Genomic DNA, 19,048 nt, shown 5'->3' on the forward strand with positions numbered 1-19,048 from the left:
AAAGTGTTAGAATTTGTCTAGTTTCATAAGCAATTTTTATATTGTGTCAATTTTGTAGTACTAGTTGGTGTTAGAAATTATTCCATTGATGTTAGTAAACAGGAATGATATTAGAACTTCATATTTATATAAGCACCCTTTTATGTTTAGCCGTTAGTTTATCTCCTTAGATTTGTTAGATGGAGCCTGGAGGGCACCAGTGAACTCAGCCTTGGTGCTTAAAACTAGACTTTCTCCTCCTTTCTTTATATTACTTTATTGTACAACTTAGCATAGTAATTAACTCCAATCTGATGTAATTGTCATTGTTGTGATAAATCATAGGAGTACTTGAAAACTCATCAGAAACAAGGTTGTCAAATGTCCACTGCCATTTTTATTTCTTCCCGTATAATTTGTGGAATTGGCTGCGCTTAAGAGTAACGTATTCTCATTCCTAATCAATTTGAAAAGTAATAAATTACATTAAAAGCAAATGGTACAAGCTGAAATGAAATTAGCACAATAGCTTCGCATCTAAGGCATTTTTCTACCATCAGAATGTTTTGTTTTCTTGAAGAGTAAACAAACTTGTAATCTTTTTTCTTTGTAGAATCACAACTTCTTCAGTTTTTTAGAGTACTCCCAGAAAATGTATTAAGAAGTGGGAGTGAATACGATTGAAATCTGTAAAAGCTTTTGAACCCGTTAAAACTTCAACAATAGTGTGAGCGTGGCCTCACGAGAAAGAAAATATACAATGAGCACTAGCTTAGACAAATGAAAATGCAAGCCAGTACAAGTTGGAGAAAGCCTTGTGCTAAGGGACTAATGGAAGATCAACAAGATCCAAATTCCAATTGATTAGCGTAGAAAACAACATATGTAGAGTAGTAACAAAGCTAGTCATAGTAAATACATCAGTACAGAACCCAAAAGACAAAGCTATCAGTGATTATTGTGTTAAAAGACATCAAAACCGCACCAATTCAGATCTAAAAAATGCTCAGCAAAAGCGTTGGAAGTGCCAGCCCCACAAATTGAAAGATCACCACAAGTCTTTTGAGATAAACTGAGATGACATTTAGTTCAAAGTTAAACATGCACAAAGTGACTCCCTTAACGATTAGCACATGAAAAAACAGGAAACGCAACCTCATTAGCAAGCAGAAACATACTTCAACGAGAAAGCACAAAAAACAACTCCCAATAGAGAACTCCCTCAAATGATATGGCTGTATAAAATTCACCAACATTTCCATTTTAACTTGCCAAAGACTTGGATGTCATTGTACAGTAACTTTATCAATTGTGGACAGTAAGATTTAGCAAAAATAACCAAAAGAACCGAATTGATCAATGACAGACATGTAGCCAAACTAAAACTACCCTACTAAAACATCAGGACATTAGCGACAATTCTTTAAACAAAGCAGAATCTATGCCTCAATAAATTTCTTGACATTCTTAAGCCACATGATGTATTCTCTGCCATCCTTGTTGATCATATACTCATGCAAGAAGTTAGTTGTGCTAGGTTTGATCCCCCTAATCTCCAAATACTTGTGGAAAGCCTTTTGGAGGTTCTCATCCAAATCACTGAAGGGAAAAGCACATCTATTAGTATAACAAAAACAGAAAAGAACGAAGATAGCATAAAGAGTCGTTAATTAAATTTTAAGACTCACGCGAAATCAGGTCCTTCATAAGCAATCTGATCCTCGGAAGCATTAGGATCTTTGATTGCCAGAGTCTCAATGACAACCTCATCAGCAAAAGCTGTGAGACCAAACTCCAATGATGGTCCATTCTTCTTAGACACCTTAACGACCAAAGGAATTTGGGACTGATTGGCCCTTTCGCTGTCATTGTCAGCATCGTTGTCATCCGCTTCATCACCAGTAACAAGGTCAGGCATGTGAACTTCGACATCAATAGATTCACCTTGATACTCTCTTGTCAATGTTATAGTCTGTTGTCCCGGATGATCTTCAATCTTGAACGGGAAACCCTCAGGAACCTCCTCAACCTGCAATCATAATGAAAAATAATGATAATAGTCTTAAGTCTGCTAATCCAGTAGCAATATTTTTCGCAAAATAAAAAAACAGGCATAAATTTAAAAAGTTGAAGTAATCAACAGAAGTTCATCAATATATAAAATAAAGTACTCCTGTTCATCTTATGTACACTAACTATTTGGAAGAAAACGTGTTCAGCCACTACGAATTTTTTAATATCTTAAATCATAAAAATACTAAGTGTATCTTATCTGGTTTCTAATTCTGCACAATTTTTTTTAAAAAAAAAAATTAATTTCATACCAAGAATTTGATACCTTGACCATTACCCTGAAACGGGTCGTTCGTTTTATAGGTAATTTTTCTCCATAAGTTGGTCTATAACAAGATCCGTGGAGAACTAAAAACAGAAACAAATATTATAATCCAAAATTACAGGATAGCTATTAGCAAATGAAATGCGCAAATATGTGGATAGTATTCAAAAAGATTATTATAATTCAATTTTCATTCAACACTAACAAAAACAATTCAGTTCATTATCCGTTTAATCTCTTCTAAAATGGAAAAGAAAAAACAAGATCCGTGGAGGAACTAAAAACAGAAACAACCAAAAATTACAGAATAGCTATACGCAAACAAAATAAGGTAAATATATAGATAATTAGATAGTACATAATTTAAAACATTCTATTTTACTCAATTAACCAATATTAATACTCATTTGTCACTCGAGCTACTGAAACTGGTCTATAACAGGAACACATATTAGAATTCGATTTCCATTTAACATAAACAAAAATAATTCAGTTCACTATCCTTTAATTTCTTCTAAAATAGAAAAGAAACCCAAAATTATTCGATAGCTATTAGCAAACGAAATACGTAAATAGTATTCAAAAACATTTCTTTTTACTCATTTAGCTATCAGCAATGAAATTGTTCTATAACAGGTAAAAAAACAGATAAAAGTATTAGTATCCGTAAATTACAGGGTAACTATTAGCAAACGAGAATAAGGTAAATATGTTAGTAATAGTTTTAATATTCATATGCCACTCGAGCCACTTAAATTGGTCTATAACAGTAAAGAACCCCCCCCCCCACCCCAACAACCCAAAAAAAAAAAAAGAACAGAGAAGAAATATTATAATTAAAAAATTCACTTCATCATCTTTAATTTCTTCTAAAATAGAAAAGAAACCCAAAATTACAGGATAGCTATTAGCCAACGAATTAAGGTAAATATGTAAATAATAATTAAAAAGAAATTCTTTTTACTCATTAAGAGCTACTGAAATTGTTCTATAAAAAAAAAAAAAAAAAAAAAAAAAAAAGAGAGAGAGAGAAAGGAAGTGTTAGAATTTAATTTTCATTTAACATAAACAAAAACAATCCATTTAATTTCTTCTCAAAAGGAAAACAAAACCCAAATTACATTAAACCAAACCTCGTTATCATGTTCATCAGGTTCCTCAGCACATGCAATTTCAGATTGAATAACTTTAATGAGCGCTTCATCAGAACTTGGCCTCTTTGTTGAATAACAATGAACTGTTGAGCTTCTAAACAAGTTTCTACAACCACCATTACGGTTAACTACCGTAGACAGCAAAGCAGAGGATCGATATTGGTAGCTCTGAGTTCTACCCATCACCCGAACAGCGTAAGGTACAACCTGAGAAGCTGCCCTTCTGATTATGTTAGTCACAGCCATTTTTTGAGAGAGAGATTTTTAGGGTTTAAGGAGAAAGGGAGGCTTTGGGTTTAGGGTTTTTGGGTGCATCTGTTATTAATAGGAGGGTTATGGACTTGAAGGAAATTTACACTTGAATTGGGGGTACAATGGGAAGTCACGGTTATTATATTACTTTTTTCTGTGTTCAATAATTTAAGTGGCCGTTTGGCCATCAATGTCTTTTCTTTTTGACTTTTTTCCGGAGTTGAATTTCAGAAATTATTTTGGATATAAAATTTTTGGAAAATTTCGAATTTCAACTTCAAGCTGAAATTCAGAATTTTTTGGTTTTGAAAAAGACTAAAAAATTATTTTCACTTTCTTCACTCCAAATCACTCACTAAAAAAAAAAAAAAAAATTGTATTCATCGATAAACACAATTCCAATGTCCAAATACTCCCTCCGGTTGAACAGCGCCAATTTGCGCAATTGGCCTTTGTTGGGGGTGGTCTTTAGTTTTTGTCCCTCAAATTGTTGGTCTTTAATTTTTGCAAGGCAAGACCCCTAAAATACCCCAAGGTTCTGGGTTCGAACTCCGGCTTAGTCATATAAAATTAAAAAATTTCGCAAGGCAAGCCTTTGCAAAAAGTTCTGCCTTATGTGGCAGACTTTGCTTTAAGGCATAACTAAAAGTCTGCCGGAGAGGGCAGAACTTTGTCTTATAAGACAAACTTTTAGTTATGCCTTATGGAAAGCCTTGCTTATGCGCATACTTTTAGTTATGCCATTCAAATGTCTCGCCCCATAAGTATTAACTTTTAAGGCATAACTAAAAGTTTGCCTTAAGGAAAAATCCCGTCTTATGGGGCAGACTTTTAGTTATAAAAAGTTTGTCTTATAAGGCAAAGTCTATCTATTAAGGAAAAGTTTTACCGTATGGAGCAGACTTTTAGTTATGCCTTAAGGCAAAATATGCCGCATAAGTCATAACTTTTGGAAAACCTTGCCTTGCGATTTTTTTTTTTTTAACCGAGCGGAGGTTCGAACCCAGGACCTTAGGGTATTTTTGACCACCTTTTCAAGCGAAGGCCAAACTTAAAGACCAGCAATTCGAGGGGAAAAATTTAAAGACCACCCCAAAAGAAGGGAAATCGGCGCAAAACAATGTTAAAAAAGAGTGTCCATTAGCCATTTAGGCCTCATTTGTTTTCATTATGATTAAGATGTTGTCTCTAGATCTGAACACTGAATGATTAAGACTGTTTATTTTTCAACATTTGAATATGCTGAATGTATTTATTTAAACATAATAACAAGACAATTCAAATAAAAAAGTAACTAAATATTAGAAAATAAATACAATTTTTTAAAAAAAGAAATTATTTGCAAAAAAATGAAACATTTATGTTCAATAGTAATGGCGGAGATAGTTTGTAGTGGTGGTGGGTGGGGGATTGTGGGGGTGGTGGTGGGCGTTGGGTGGTGGGGATGTCGTAGGTCTGAGGTAGGGGGGAGGTTGGTGGTGGTAAGGGGGTTGGGGGTAAGGTAGGTTGGTGGTGGGGGTGGTGAATAGCGTGGAGGTTGGGGGTAGGAGCGGGTGTGTAGTGGTAGGGGTGGTGGTGGGTAGGTGGGGGCGTTGGGGCGGTGTTAGTGGTGGCGGTGAGTAGGGTAGGGGGTAGGGGGTAGGGGGTGGGTGGTGCGGGGTTGGTATAGGGGGTGGTGTAGCGGAGGGTTGGCGTGGGGGGTGGGTGGAGCTGGTGTTAAAAATTATCCAAACAACTACCTCTTAACGATGTTAAGACTTTGTTCAAGATCTTAATGATTAAGACCTATTTAGAGCAAATAAGTGCTTAGATCTTAACGTAAACAAATGCATTTAATGTCCTAAGGTCTGAACCATTCAGATTCAGAAATCCATTACGTGCAAATAAATAAGGCCTTACACACTCCTTAAGAAAAATACTAACTCCTAGGCCAAAAAAAGTAATTTGACTAAACTATCCCTAATTAAATAGGTATTAGGATTTGATCACTTAACACTTAAAAGGGCAAATCTAAAAAAATAAGGTTAATTTTGTTTTATTTGGTAAGTGGACATTCTTTTTGAACCAAAAAATAAAGGCTAAGAGCATACTCTTTTTTAATCAGAGGGAGTACCATTTTTCACTTTGAAAATAGGGATAAGGCACTGTTACCCCCCTGAACTATACCCGAATTTGCTACGACACACCTTACCTTTCCGTGGTCCTATTACCCCCCTAAACTTTTTAAAAATGAAATAATTACCCCCTAAACGCCGATGTCCACTCTCATATGGGAGAGTGACATACACTCTCCTTGCCACCGTGTATTTATTTGTTTTCTTCTTTTTTTTTTTTTTAATTTTTTCAAATTTTTACGTGTCAATTTTTTTTAAAAATAAAAATAAAAAACTGAATTTTCATTAAAAAAAAATGAGTTTTAAAACCCGTCTTTTTTTTTTGAATTTGAAAATTTGATTTTTTTAAACCCATTTAAAAAAAAAAAAAAACTAAAAACATGGATTAAAAAACTGAATTTTCTTTTAAAAAAAGGATTTTTAAAACCCTTTTAAAAAAAAAAATTGAAAATTTGTTTTTTTTTTTAAAACCCGTTTTTGAAAAAGAAAAAAAAAACTGAAAAATGATTTTTTTTTTAAATATGGAAAAATGGATTTGTTAAAAATATGGAAAACTTGATTATTTTTTTAAAATGTCTTAAAAAATCTTGATTTTCATGATTTCATTTTCTTAGGACACTTTTATTTTTCAAATAAAATCCGGAAAAGTGTTTTTCTTGCCAAAATGTGAAAAACTGAATTTTTATAAAATTTTGAAAAAAATTAATTATTTTCTTAACATGTGGAAAACCCGTTTTTTAAAACTAAATGTGGAAGGCTAGATTTATTTTCAAATTTTTAAGAAAATGCATATTTTTAAGAAAAAAAATTAAGTTTTCCCCTTTTTTATGTTTCTCACTCTCTCAAAGAGAGTGAAACACACTCTCTTTGCCACATCAAAGATTTACAGGGGGTAATTATTCCGTTTTAAATAAGTTTAGGGGGGTAATAGGGCCCAGGGAAAGGTAAGGTGTGTCGTAGCAAATTCGGGTATAGTTCAGGGGGGTAATGGTGCCTTATCCCTTGAAAATAAAAACCACTTTTTTCAAATATTCACAATTTTCACGACCAAACGGGCCCTTAAGTTTTGTCTATCCTGATCCTTATTTTTTTTTTCTTTTGAGATTATTATTTATTGGATTTTTTCTTCTTTGTGTGTAACAACCGAAGGGGATTTTCAGTATTTTACCCTTAAACACGTCAAATTCAGAGTTTTTCTTAAGTACATAGGCTAAACGCATCTTCATTCTTTATTTGTCATACACCATAGTAGCTACGATAACCCCGTTCCCGCTCGCATCGAATTTGAAGTTGAGGATTTCGTTATTAATGTAGTTAGTGCCAAGCTAAATTCCGTTTTAGCTTTAGCAAGCCTGTGATTGCCTGAACAGACTAGTCTTTGCTTATCCAACATTCCGAACTTGTCTCAATAGTGACAATTTAATGCATGGGACAATAGAGAGAGAAGAAAAGAAGTAGTTCCGAAAAGAAACTCCACCTATATTACCCTTTCTACAGTATCATTATGCTCTTCATTAACGCATTGGAACCTCAATTCAAGATTTATACAAATTGACGCGCTGAGTTTCAGTTACTTTAAGCTCATCATGGACAAAAACAATACCAAACATCCTAAACATCTTTGAGGAAATAGAAACAAGGCATAATACATGAACATGCCCTCAAACTTGGCCTCAGCTGGTAAGTATGCCCTCCAACTTTGGGTGTGCACAAGTAGTCACCTCAACTCGTATAAAGTTGAACAAGTAAATACAAATGATCCGTGACACATAAATTCTGGAGGCGTCATGTTATTGCCACATCAGTGCCATGTCAGCATTCGTGTTTACTTGTTCAACTTTATACAAGTTGAGGTGCTTACTTGTGCACACCCAAAGTTGGAGGACATACTTGCCAGCTGAGACCAAATTTAAGGGCCTATTTATGTATTATCCAACCGTATACTTCATAAATCCACGGGAGAAATCGATTTTTGACCCTTTACAAATGTTTTTTTTAGTTTTATGACCTTTTTATAAGAGATCTTCATTTTTTACACATAAAAGATCTGAAAAAGACATTTTCTTTTATTGAAATTGTAAGAGGCCAGGAAATCTTGTTTCCTCTAAATCCAGCACCAAATAGATATCGGGAAATACTAGGACTCAGTCAATGACCAAATATATGAAGCAGAATTCCTAGTGAGTATAGATGCTAACGCAATCGTATGGTGAATGGATTTTAACTATATCCGTTGTCTGCATTAATAATTATCACACAACGATATTTGTAGATTGTGGTAGCAAATAGATGAATTGAACCGGATTTGAGAGAATTAGAAACTAGTTCAATTAAAATGGGTCAAAATACAACTCGCCCTTATTTAATGTAGGTTGAGTATGTTAGAAGTGGGCCTGAACCGATACAACTTAAACCACCTTGAGTCTGTTATACTTCATTAAGGCCCATTGTATATACCCCGGCCCAACTTAATTATTTGATGTATATAATGACTAGTAGGTTGTACATTGAACACTTTTGCCATTTTTCATTCTGATATGAATAAGAAAGACTACATTTTATTTTGTTTTCTCTCTCTTTAGAAAGTTCTCATGAACTAGGGTTTTCTCAAAGTCGATTTCTATCTCTTCCGCTTCTATATAAGTTTACATGGTATCAGAGCAATAGATCCTGATAGATCTGGTTGTTATCTTTCGGCCAGTATTAACCTCAAAGTTTTGCGATTTGATTAGGGTTTCAAAATTGGTTTTTCTTCAATTTTTTTGGTCGATTTTCGAGTTCGAAGGAAATTTGAGCTGATTTTCTGGTAGATCTTTTAATTCTCGTTGGTGCAGTGTTGACCTCGAAGTTGTATATTTGATGTTCGAAGTTGAATTTCTGGTAGATTTGTTGTTCTCGTTGATGCGTTGATTAACCTCCAAGTTTTTCTGGTGAATTTGTTTTTCAAAGTTTGTCAATTGACGGTTGTTTTTTTTTTTTCTTGGTTTTCGAAGTTCTTCTGGTGAGTTTCTGTGTTTGTTGACATTGAAATTGGTCGAACAAGGCTTTTACTTCTTGAAGTTGTGAAAGAAGGCTGGTAATATCTCTCTTCTCGAACTAATCCTAGGGTTTCAATATTGTTACTTGTTGCAATGAATTCTGTTGCTGCAAACACTTCGCAAAGATCTACACAAATATCTCACACTCACCCACTTTACCTCCATCTGTCTGACTACCCTAGAATGGTCCTTGTTACCACACCTTTCAATGGGACTGGTTATGGTAGTTGGCGGAGAGGAATGCTTATTTCTATATCTGCAAAACGAAAATTAGGGTTCATAAATGGAAAAGTAGACAAACCTGCTAATACTGACCCTCTATATGATAACTGGGTAATGTGCAATGATATGGTTATCGCGTGGATTCTTAATAGTCTCGATAAAGAGATTGTAGACACTGTAATGCATACAGAAACTGCAGAGGATATATGGAAGGAAGTTGAGAAACGGTATGGTTAAGCTAGTGGGACTAAAGTGTTCCAAATTAGGAAGGACATCTCGTCCATTTCTCAGGGTTCTTCCTCTATAGCCTCATATTTCAATAGAATTAAGAAATTGTGGGATGAGTTGACTATATTTGTTGTTTATCCACCTTGTACATGTGATTTTAAAGATGAATGGGTAAAATTGGAAGGGGATCAAAGGGTGCATCAGTTTTTAGCTGGACTAAATGACTCTTATGCTGGAATTAGAAGGAATATCCTAATGATCAAACCCCTTCCTGATTTAGATAGTGTGTATTCTATGTTGATTCATGATGAGCAACAATCTGAACTTCAAGCTGCTCTTCCTTCCTTTGCCGCTGAATCCACTTCTTTCTTTACTACTTGGGGAACTAAGCCTTTTTCTCATAAGGTTAACTTTGAACCTAGGAAATTTAACAATGAACCTAGAAAGTTTAACAGTAATAACAACTATCCTCAAGCTGATCCTAGAAAGTTTAACAATTACCCTTCACCTCAAGGTCTTTTTTGTAAGTATTGTAAGAGACCTGGACATGTCATTGAAAAGTGTCACAGGCTACATGGTTATCCTCCCAATTTCCAATTTTCCAAAGGGAAGAAGACTGTTGCTTGTGTTCAGGGTATGGAAATGTCTTTTCCTCAGGGTGATTCTTCTGGTTCAGTCCCTAATGCTGCTTCTCCTCAGTCCTATGGTCCGGATTCTAGTTTACATGGTTTTAGTTAGGAGCAGCATGACCACATATTACACCTGATGCATCAGAATAAGTTGCAAGATGCTGGTTTATGTGCTTCTGCCAACTTTGCAGGTTTAACTACTGTGACTACTCTTTCTGCTTACAATACTTGTTGCCTCTTTGCTTGTCATTTCTCTCAGTTGTTTGACAATCCTTGGATTCTTGATGACAGTTTCAAAATTAAAGACTTGGGGGAAGCCCACTATTTCCTTGGTTTAGAAATTATAAAGCAGCCCACTGGTATACTTGTCTCTCAACATAAGTTTACTTCAGATCTTCTAGCTGAATTCCACTGCTCTACAGTGACTCCAGTGGTCAGTCCTTTAGAACTATATAGGAAGTTGTCTGCTGAATCTGGTGACCCTTGTCCTGATCCTAGTTTGTATAGGAAATTAGTAGGGAAACTCAACTTTCTCCAACACACCAGACCTGACATCTCTTTTGCTGTTCAACACGTCAGTCAATTCCTTCATTACCCTCGTTTGCCACATTTGGAAGCTGGTCTCCATGTGCTTCGATACTTAGCTGGTTCTCCTGGTTTGGGTATCCTGCTGAATGACAGTCCTGATTTCTCTTTAAGTGGATATTGTGATTCTGATTGGGCTGGGTGTGTTCAAACTCGTAGATCTATTACTGGATTTTATATACTTTTGGGGGGATCTCCTGCATCATGGAAGGCTAAGAAACAGCCTACAATTGCACCCTCTTCAGCCAAAGCTGAATACAGGGCACTGCGTAAAATTGTCGCTGAAATATCTTGGCTGGTTCCATTATTTGATGATTTTGGTGTTTCTGGCTTGTCTCCTGTCCAAGTGTTTTGCGACAACCAAGCAGCCTTGCACATTGCTCGGAATCCTGTGTTCCACGAGTGTACGAAGCATATTGAAATTGATTGTTACTTTGTCCGCAAAAAATTAAATGACGGATTGATATCTCTGCAGTATGTTCATTCCTACATCTCTATAACTGGTTGATGTTCTCACAAAGTCACTGACAGGCACACAACACAGAAATTTGATGTCCAAGCCGGGCAATTATACGGACACTTATACGGTCCGTATAAATGACCGTGAAATGACCCCCTTCAGTTCTCTTCTCTGTGACCATTATACGGTCCATTATACGGGCCGTATAAATTTATACAGTCCGTATAACTGACCGTAAAATCTCACCAGTGAGGGACCTTCATTTTGATGGTTCTACGGTCCATTATACGGTCCGTATAACATTATACGGTCCGTATAACAGGCCGTATAACCCATCAGTCCACTGAATCTTATTTTCATCACTTCGTTTGATCTCCGATCCTTATGGAACCTTCTTAACACTTGTTTAGCACTTCATTAACAATCTAAGGGTCGTTATAACTCTTCTCCAAGACGTCTCTAAACTCTCATTATTTCAATACTCGAAATTCTTGCCCGACACACAACATATAACTTGCTTTCCTTAACAACTTTCTTTCCTTATCTTAAATGTCTTTGGAACTCTTAATTAGGTCCATTAAAGGCTATTTCTTACTTATCAAAACATCGTATACGTCTTACCCTTCGTCGGCCTATTCACTGAACGTTAACGAAAAATTTTCCGAGGTGTAACATTTATCTACCTGCATAACATTCTTCATTGCTGCTACATAGAATTTCTTAACAATATCTTTATTGTAAAATTTGGGTTTTTGAAGAAAATAACAGAAAAAGTAGAGTGAGAGGGTATTTGATATATTAATGATACAAAGATTTAGGAGTAGATTTGAGAGATTTGGGGAAAGTAATTGGATAAAGTTTTAAAAAGACAGAAAATTTGAAAATTTAAAGCTATTTTAAAGGGCAAAAAAATCCGGTTATGAGATACAATTTTGTAGCCTGAAACATAGGTATGGGCTATCAAATGCCAATTATATAGACTTGAGTTGTTTTATGCTATTTAGTGAGTCACCTTGTCATACAACGCCAAATTCTCTATTATTTAAGAAGTTTAAAGTACTAAAATATGGGTTAAGATGGGTAAACTCACTTTCAACTCGCCTTTTAGTCATGCACCCAACCCATACTCTGTAAACTTATATAGAAGCGGAAGAGATAGAAATTGACTTTGAGAAAACCCTAGTTCATGAGAACTTTCTGGAGAGAGAGAAAACGAAATAAAATGTAGTCTTTCTTATTCATATCAGAATGAAAAATGGCAAAAGTATTCAATGTACAACCTACTAGTCATTATATACATCAAATAATTAAGTTGGGCCCGGGTATATACAATGGGCCTTACTGAAGTATAACAGATTCAAGGTGGTTTAAGTTGTATCAGTTCAGGCCCATTTCTAACAGCCCCTTTCAAGCTGGATGCCAATAATAAAAAATAAAAGTTTGTAATGAAACTCCCTTAGAAATGGCACTCCAAACGATTTTATTTTCTAGTATTAACTTGATTTTTGTATCGCAAATATAATTAAAATAAGCATTTTCTCATTCAACTTAGGACACTCAACTCGATGAAATATGATTTCAAACAACTCCGCTTTATCACGTTTATATATGGGCGCACGCACATCAAGGACCGCCTTCCAAGGGTAATTAATTATTTTTTAAAAATATTCTAATATTTAACATAATGGTAACAAAGTGATTGACTTCATATTTGAATTATCTTTACAAGATTGATGCAAGTAAGTTTCAGTATTTCCACATGTATCAACATCATTAACAGTCATAAGTGTGAACATAATTAGGTAGGACACTAAGTTATATACCAAATATTTTTAAATTTTATGACAACAAAATTATTTTGTACGTTAAGGTATTCTGTTATCATAATATAATCTAGCTTACAAATATGTAGTATTATATGGATGATTATATTGATCTCTTATATCCTAATTAATCATGATTAATTTAGTCAAATACTGAAAAAGATGTCATAATGAGCATTTGATAATAGATTACATGCCTATAATGAATATGAAAGGTAAGTAATGAAACATCCCAGTTTACCAAATAATTCCTCTTTTGGTTTGTCATATTCTTTTGAAATTACAAATTGAGCAAGTACATTAACTATCTTTTAGAAATGGTGACACCAACTCAATTCTAAGAGTAATCAATGAATCCAAATTAATTTGACACCTATATTGTCCTGGAATGCAAATTAATTCCAAATTAATTTGAAATGCAGGGTAAGGCTGCGTACTATAGATCCTTGTGGTCTGATTCTTCCCCGAATCCCGCGCATAGTGGAAACTTAGTGCACCGGACTGCCCCTTTTTGGTCCTGGAATTTATTTTTCCTTTAAAATATGAACTTTTTTTCTGTTGCATTGGCATAGGCATCTTCATCAGAGTTCAAAGTATAATATTTTTTGAGACTTTTATGCAATTAGTCCACTGGTCAAGCTTATAATCAAATAAATCATATTTTTCAGTCTTTATCTGAATTGGCCCATATGAAAATTAAATATCATGTTTTGTGGATGTCAAGCGCCTTAGACTCTCCACTAATTTTCTAAAATATGTTGCATCACCAAAATCACGAGTACCATCTTTAGTTAGCTTCAATTGTTCCTCCACATTGACCATAATTGATTTGGCCTTATTTATGGTAAATCCCTTGAATATTTTGCCTAACATGTTCTTCATTTTGCTTGTATTCTTTAATGGAGTAACTAGTATTGCCTTAACATTCACTTCTCCAGTTGCATTATGCTTGGTTTTGTATACCTAGTCGGCTTTTTCATAGGTGGTAAAGCAGTATTGTTAACGAACAATTTGTCCTGCTTCTAAAAAAACACAATCTTAGACATTGGCTCGAAATTAACCGCGCCATTAATATTCAAAATCAAGCGTTGTAATAGTTCTTAATCCCTAACTGTTTCTTCCCACCCTTGAATGGACCATCGAAGAGTTTCTCTTGATGAACCTCTTGCTTCGTTCATCACTAGGTTCACTTTGGCCTTCAATTATTTTTCTTGTGAAACAATAAAGATATTTCTATTCCTTTCTCAACAACTCCACCTTGTATTGGCCAATCAAGCCTGTTACATGCATCAAGACTTAAAACACCAACCTTTTTTGCAAGGGCACCAGTTACAACCAAATTATCTTTTTAGCCAATCCAGAAATTATTAACAAATCAATTTGCATATTATTTGACTTCTTTTTTGCATTTAAAGACACTTATACCAAAGAAACATTACTTTTATCTCCGCTTCTTTTCTCCTCTATTTCTGAATTTTATTCTTCTTGATTTATTTTCGCTCGAATTGATGTCTTTTTTTTGTTTGATCATACTTTACTTGCAATGTCTCCTACACTATCTCATCTCTCTGTCAATTCAAGAACACTTAGTATGTCATCAATTCACTTTCTAAATCATCAAGTCTCAAGTTGTTAAGATCCTTAATAGGCCCAAGAACCAGCTTCTTATGCTGAAACTTTATACTCAAAGACTGCAATATCTTTTCAACACTTTAACTTCTTCAAGGACTTTTCAATTAGTCTTAACTCCATTGGAAATTTTTGTAATTCTTTAGAAAACTTTTTGATCGACTCTGTTGGTTTCATATGAACCAACTCATATTTTCGTCTAAGTTCTCCTACTTTATGTCTGCAGAGCTGATCACTTCAATTGGACCTCTATCCAGTGGTATGCCTTGCCTTTCCAAAGCCTATTTTCTTCTATTATGTAGTTGTTTCAGCTGTCAATCTTGTGCCTTTTGGGGGTTTCACGAATACTTCATCAATAACGGATCATAATCCGACATCATTAAAAAAACTCTTTCATCTTTTGATATCAAATTTCAAAATTATTTTGCCATCAAACACAAAGACGGGGACTACCATTTTTAATATGTGAAGCATCCAAATAACTATATGATTTTGACAAACCAAAGTTAATTATAAATAAACTAGAAAATGTCAATTCTAACAGTTTTAGATTACTAATCTTTATTATTTAAAAGGATTTTACTTAAGAGAAGAGCAATGTGGGACCAAGTAACTATTCTATGCTTCAATTCCTCACTGTTTACCGACTATATATATATAGTACTAATAAATCTTATGGGCACGAGATGCTTTTTTTTTTTTTTTTTCCCTTTCTTTTCCGGTTGGTGGAACAGCAAAATGGAGCTATCCAAAGGGCCCTCCCTCGTTTATCTTACCTAGACCACATCTTGTCCTAATTCACACATCACAAGATCACCGACACATGCTAGGTTAGATATAAACGTGACTAATTTAGAAGATCATGGAGATAATATTCTTTATTGCTTAATTATTTGCTATTGATTGCGAGGATTAATAAATTAGCCTAATTTTCTTGAAATTAAGATGTTATTGTTGTTATTGTATAGCTATTTGCTATTGCCTTCGAGTAGGATGGAATAATGCACCCTTGTTTGAAGCCTTGGAGACCTAGAAATAAAGAATAAAAGAACTAGAAATAATATTATCATTACATGATTAGTCCAAACAAATAAGGAAAATCATTAGGGGAAATTTTATTTCTCTATACACAACAAAAATTACACATTTCCCAGTCTCATACCTTTCACAACATAACCACAATTCAGCAGAAAAGCTTACATCGCTCAAATTTTCAGTACACTGACTTTAACACTTGAAGAAGAGGAAAACTGGAAACCAACCAAATAAAGATAAACACATTTTAAAGAAAGTGATTACATAAACTTACTTTTTCCTAGTGCTAACAAACATATCCTCACATCACTATTTCAGGTTTCAATATGCTAGATTTGATCTCCTTGTGAGGCAAAACTACACCTCCATTGCTGTAAATTTCATCACAAACATGGACATCTTCTCCGAGAATGGTCATGTTCTCGACACGAGCCCATTGTCCAACAGTAGAGTGCCAGCCAATGATGCTACTTGAGATGCATGCATGTTTCTTGATGCGGACTCCTCGCATCACAGTGCAACGGGAGAGTCTAACTCCAGACTCAATCACACAACCAGAACCAATTGCAACATCTGGTCCTATCAAACAACCCTCTCCAATCTTAGCAGACTCATCCACTATGACATTTCCGACAATCTGTGATCCGGAAGCCAATTTAGGTGAAGAATTCTTCTTTAAAGACTCCAGATAGAGTCTGAGGCCCGTAATGTAATCTCTTGGCTGGCCAATGTCCATCCAAAATCCAGGAAGGACCATAGCATACAGTTTCTTCTCTGCTGCAATTTGAGGGAAAACCTCTTTCTCAATTGATGTTGGCCGTAACTGAATTCTGTCTAGGACAGAAGGGTTCAGCAGGTAAAAACCGGCATTGATCTTGTTGCCAACAAATAACTTTGGCTTCTCCACAAATCTCTCTACTTGCCCTGTGGATTCCTCCATGACGACAACGCCATATTTAGATGGCTCATCCACCTACATCAACCAGTGATTTTTTACCTTTGGTATTCAACATTGCCTCAGAGATCTTGAGATATCCAAATTGAAGTTTAGTTCCAACAGAATTATAGCAAGGAAGTTACCTTGGTCACCATCAAGGAAGCCTCACCTCCATGGGATTTGTGGAATTCAATCATCTTCTTAAAAGGATATTCACTGATAACATCACTGTTAAGAACAAAAAATGGTTCGCCAGAGTCATCTATCAGCTTGTCTCTAGCCAAAGCAAGGGGACCTGCAGTGCCAAGTGGTTCAGTTTCTTGAGAACAGGTGATCTTGATTCCAAGGTTTGCCTCGAAATCTTTCAAGAAGTTCAGCATCACCTGTACCAAAAGACGCTTGTGTTGTGTTAATTTACAAGTATCTAGCTGTACTAGAATCTCCAATAGTTGCAAATTTTGTAATGGGTAAGAAATTGACCTCAGGTTGGTAGTTAATAGCCAGTACAACTTCTGTTACTCCAACAGCCTTGAGAGCCTCAATCTGAAGACAAAAGCTTTGCTTAAGGTGAATGTTTAACCACAAAATATTCTAGAGAAGAAAAGAGTACAAAGAAATAAACAGCTGTTGATACGCTTTGCTTGTTTTCTATTTCACTTCTACATTTTTGAATGATCATACGGCAGATGTGGGGGGAGCCTCAATACAAGAAATACTGAAAATAATACACATTTGAGGATTTTCTAGTAATGACAGGATATATAGAATGAGATGCTTAATTACAAAAAGATAACACTGCAATTTGAAACTGTTGATGATATCCGCAACAATAAGACAATGTCAAATTCTCTTATGTGATAGCAAGTGCAAACCAGAATAACAAGTTGGAAGTAATCACATTCAAACCAACCAATTATATTTCACAAAAAAACATGATTAGTAAGGAAATAAAATAGGTATATTTGGTAGAGTAGGATTAAGGCATCATGAATATCAATTAAACTAGGCTGAACAAGGCTATTCTCATAAAGTACCTGATGCAAAATCATCGGTTTGTTGGCGAATTCAACAAGTGGCTTTGGGACGCTGAGTGTCAATGGCCTGAGCCGAGTACCGAACCCTCCAACAAGGATAAGTGCCTTCATCTTGATATATCAAAGTTCCTGCTTACCATAAAGCAGAATTTTCAGCAGTATCAAATCATAAGATCCTATAAAGATGGACATTCTGCTCACAATATCTATCCAAGCTAAATCAATACATGTTTGCATAACTATGGATCAGAAGAGAAAAAACTACAAATATTTGGAAGGAAGGGTTCAAATCCATTTGACCAAAGTTTAGCTATACCCAGCGAAAACAACAAAAACAAACCCACAGGCGGGGTCTGGGGTGAGTAGAGTGTATGCAGACCTTACCCCTACCTCATAGAGAGGGAGAGGCAGCTTCAAATAGACCATCCGCTTAAGTAAAGCATTTCAGGGCAGTTTGAAAAAAGGAATACAGAAGTGAAAGCAGTAACAACAACTAAATAATGCAAAATACACAAAAATGCTTATTCCCAAGAAAGCTACATAGGCTTTTATCCATCTATATTGGTTGGTCATTATCAGATCCAACGGATCACATTATAGAATTAGTAAACTTCAAAGTTACCATACAATTCTACACAAAGATTATGATCTTCATTTGTTAATGCCAGAAATTTGCCATTAATAATGCTACCAAAGAGACCATCACTTCAAATTGACATAATTGAGCATGAAAAAACCAAAACACTAGCCAAATTGGGACCACATTATCAAAATTATCCAAACTTCAGACAAACCCAAAAAAGAAACACACACACACACACATACAAAGATGACTTGTTGAATTGTAGAAAAGAAAGATGAAAATCAAGATCCAGAAGAAAACTCACCTTGTTAATTGCAGATCAAGAAAGTTGAAGGACTGAATTGCAAAAAAGTGGACTCAAATTAGAAGAGAGTCACAAATTTTGACAGACCCAAACAAAACTAATGAATGGGAGTGTCTTTAGGGAGTTTGTGTGGTGTTCAGAAGATAGTTGTTGGGAGTAGAAAAGGCGATTAATAATGGATGGATATATATACACACAAAGTCATAGCTATGTAAATGGATATGTGACTACCAAGTAATAATGACTTTTTCGTTTTTTAGCCGAATATCAAACTACTATTACATTCTTCTACCGCTTCAAGAAATCGGTTGGCGTCCGATTTAGTTTCTTCAGATGGCGTAAGATTTATTTTTCTAATAACTTAACATAGGGAATTTTCACAAAAATATACAAACCAACATAATAATATATTACACCTATATAGCTATATTTTTAGTTTATATTGCATAACCAACTTATTTTTTCACAACAGTGCTTATACAAACATTATATTTTACGATAAACAATGTGTTCATCTTGTATAAAAGTGTATAAAAAGTGTTTAAGGGAAATTTGGGCTAAACGGGGTAATTAAGAAAAATTTGGGCTAAAGCGAGTAAATATTTTTCCCAATAAACATAAAGCATAATTTTCCCTGATAAAATATGTGTTAGTATCTGAGTTGGCATTATAGAGAATGGTGATTGGTTTCTTCCTAATCATAG

At 34.9% G+C, this 19,048-nt stretch overlaps 4 protein-coding genes across 4 annotated transcripts; 2 read left to right on the forward strand and 2 right to left on the reverse strand.

Annotated features, from left to right (window-relative positions):
- Positions 1-1,189: 1,189 nt before the first annotated feature.
- LOC132051574 (uncharacterized protein At2g39795, mitochondrial-like) lies at positions 1,190-3,799 on the reverse strand. Its single transcript, XM_059442712.1, has 3 exons — positions 3,451-3,799; positions 1,668-1,999; positions 1,190-1,578 (listed from the first exon to the last, which is right to left on the reverse strand). The coding sequence occupies exons 1-3, from the start codon at positions 3,715-3,717 to the stop codon at positions 1,419-1,421; spliced, it is 759 nt and encodes a 252-aa protein (XP_059298695.1). The 5' UTR covers positions 3,718-3,799; the 3' UTR covers positions 1,190-1,418.
- Positions 3,800-8,222: 4,423 nt separating this feature from the next.
- On the forward strand, positions 8,223-10,071 carry LOC132051575 (uncharacterized). Its single transcript, XM_059442713.1, has 2 exons — positions 8,223-8,717; positions 8,831-10,071. The coding sequence occupies exon 2, from the start codon at positions 9,581-9,583 to the stop codon at positions 10,061-10,063; it is 483 nt and encodes a 160-aa protein (XP_059298696.1). The 5' UTR covers positions 8,223-8,717; positions 8,831-9,580; the 3' UTR covers positions 10,064-10,071.
- A 19-nt stretch (positions 10,072-10,090) lies between these two features.
- On the forward strand, positions 10,091-11,047 carry LOC132053751 (uncharacterized mitochondrial protein AtMg00810-like). The gene has a single exon (XM_059445856.1). The coding sequence runs from the start codon at positions 10,091-10,093 to the stop codon at positions 11,045-11,047; it is 957 nt and encodes a 318-aa protein (XP_059301839.1).
- Positions 11,048-15,542: 4,495 nt separating this feature from the next.
- Positions 15,543-18,635, reverse strand: LOC132051576 (mannose-1-phosphate guanylyltransferase 1). The gene is made up of 5 exons (XM_059442714.1): positions 18,345-18,635; positions 17,458-17,586; positions 16,904-16,966; positions 16,567-16,806; positions 15,543-16,459 (listed from the first exon to the last, which is right to left on the reverse strand). Exons 2-5 carry the CDS (start codon positions 17,566-17,568, stop codon positions 15,788-15,790), a joined length of 1,086 nt encoding a protein of 361 aa, XP_059298697.1. The 5' UTR covers positions 17,569-17,586; positions 18,345-18,635; the 3' UTR covers positions 15,543-15,787.
- Positions 18,636-19,048: the final 413 nt, after the last annotated feature.

The sequence above is a fragment of the Lycium ferocissimum genome, chromosome 4, assembly GCF_029784015.1.
Source record: "Lycium ferocissimum isolate CSIRO_LF1 chromosome 4, AGI_CSIRO_Lferr_CH_V1, whole genome shotgun sequence".
Classification (NCBI taxonomy): Eukaryota; Viridiplantae; Streptophyta; class Magnoliopsida; order Solanales; family Solanaceae; genus Lycium; species Lycium ferocissimum.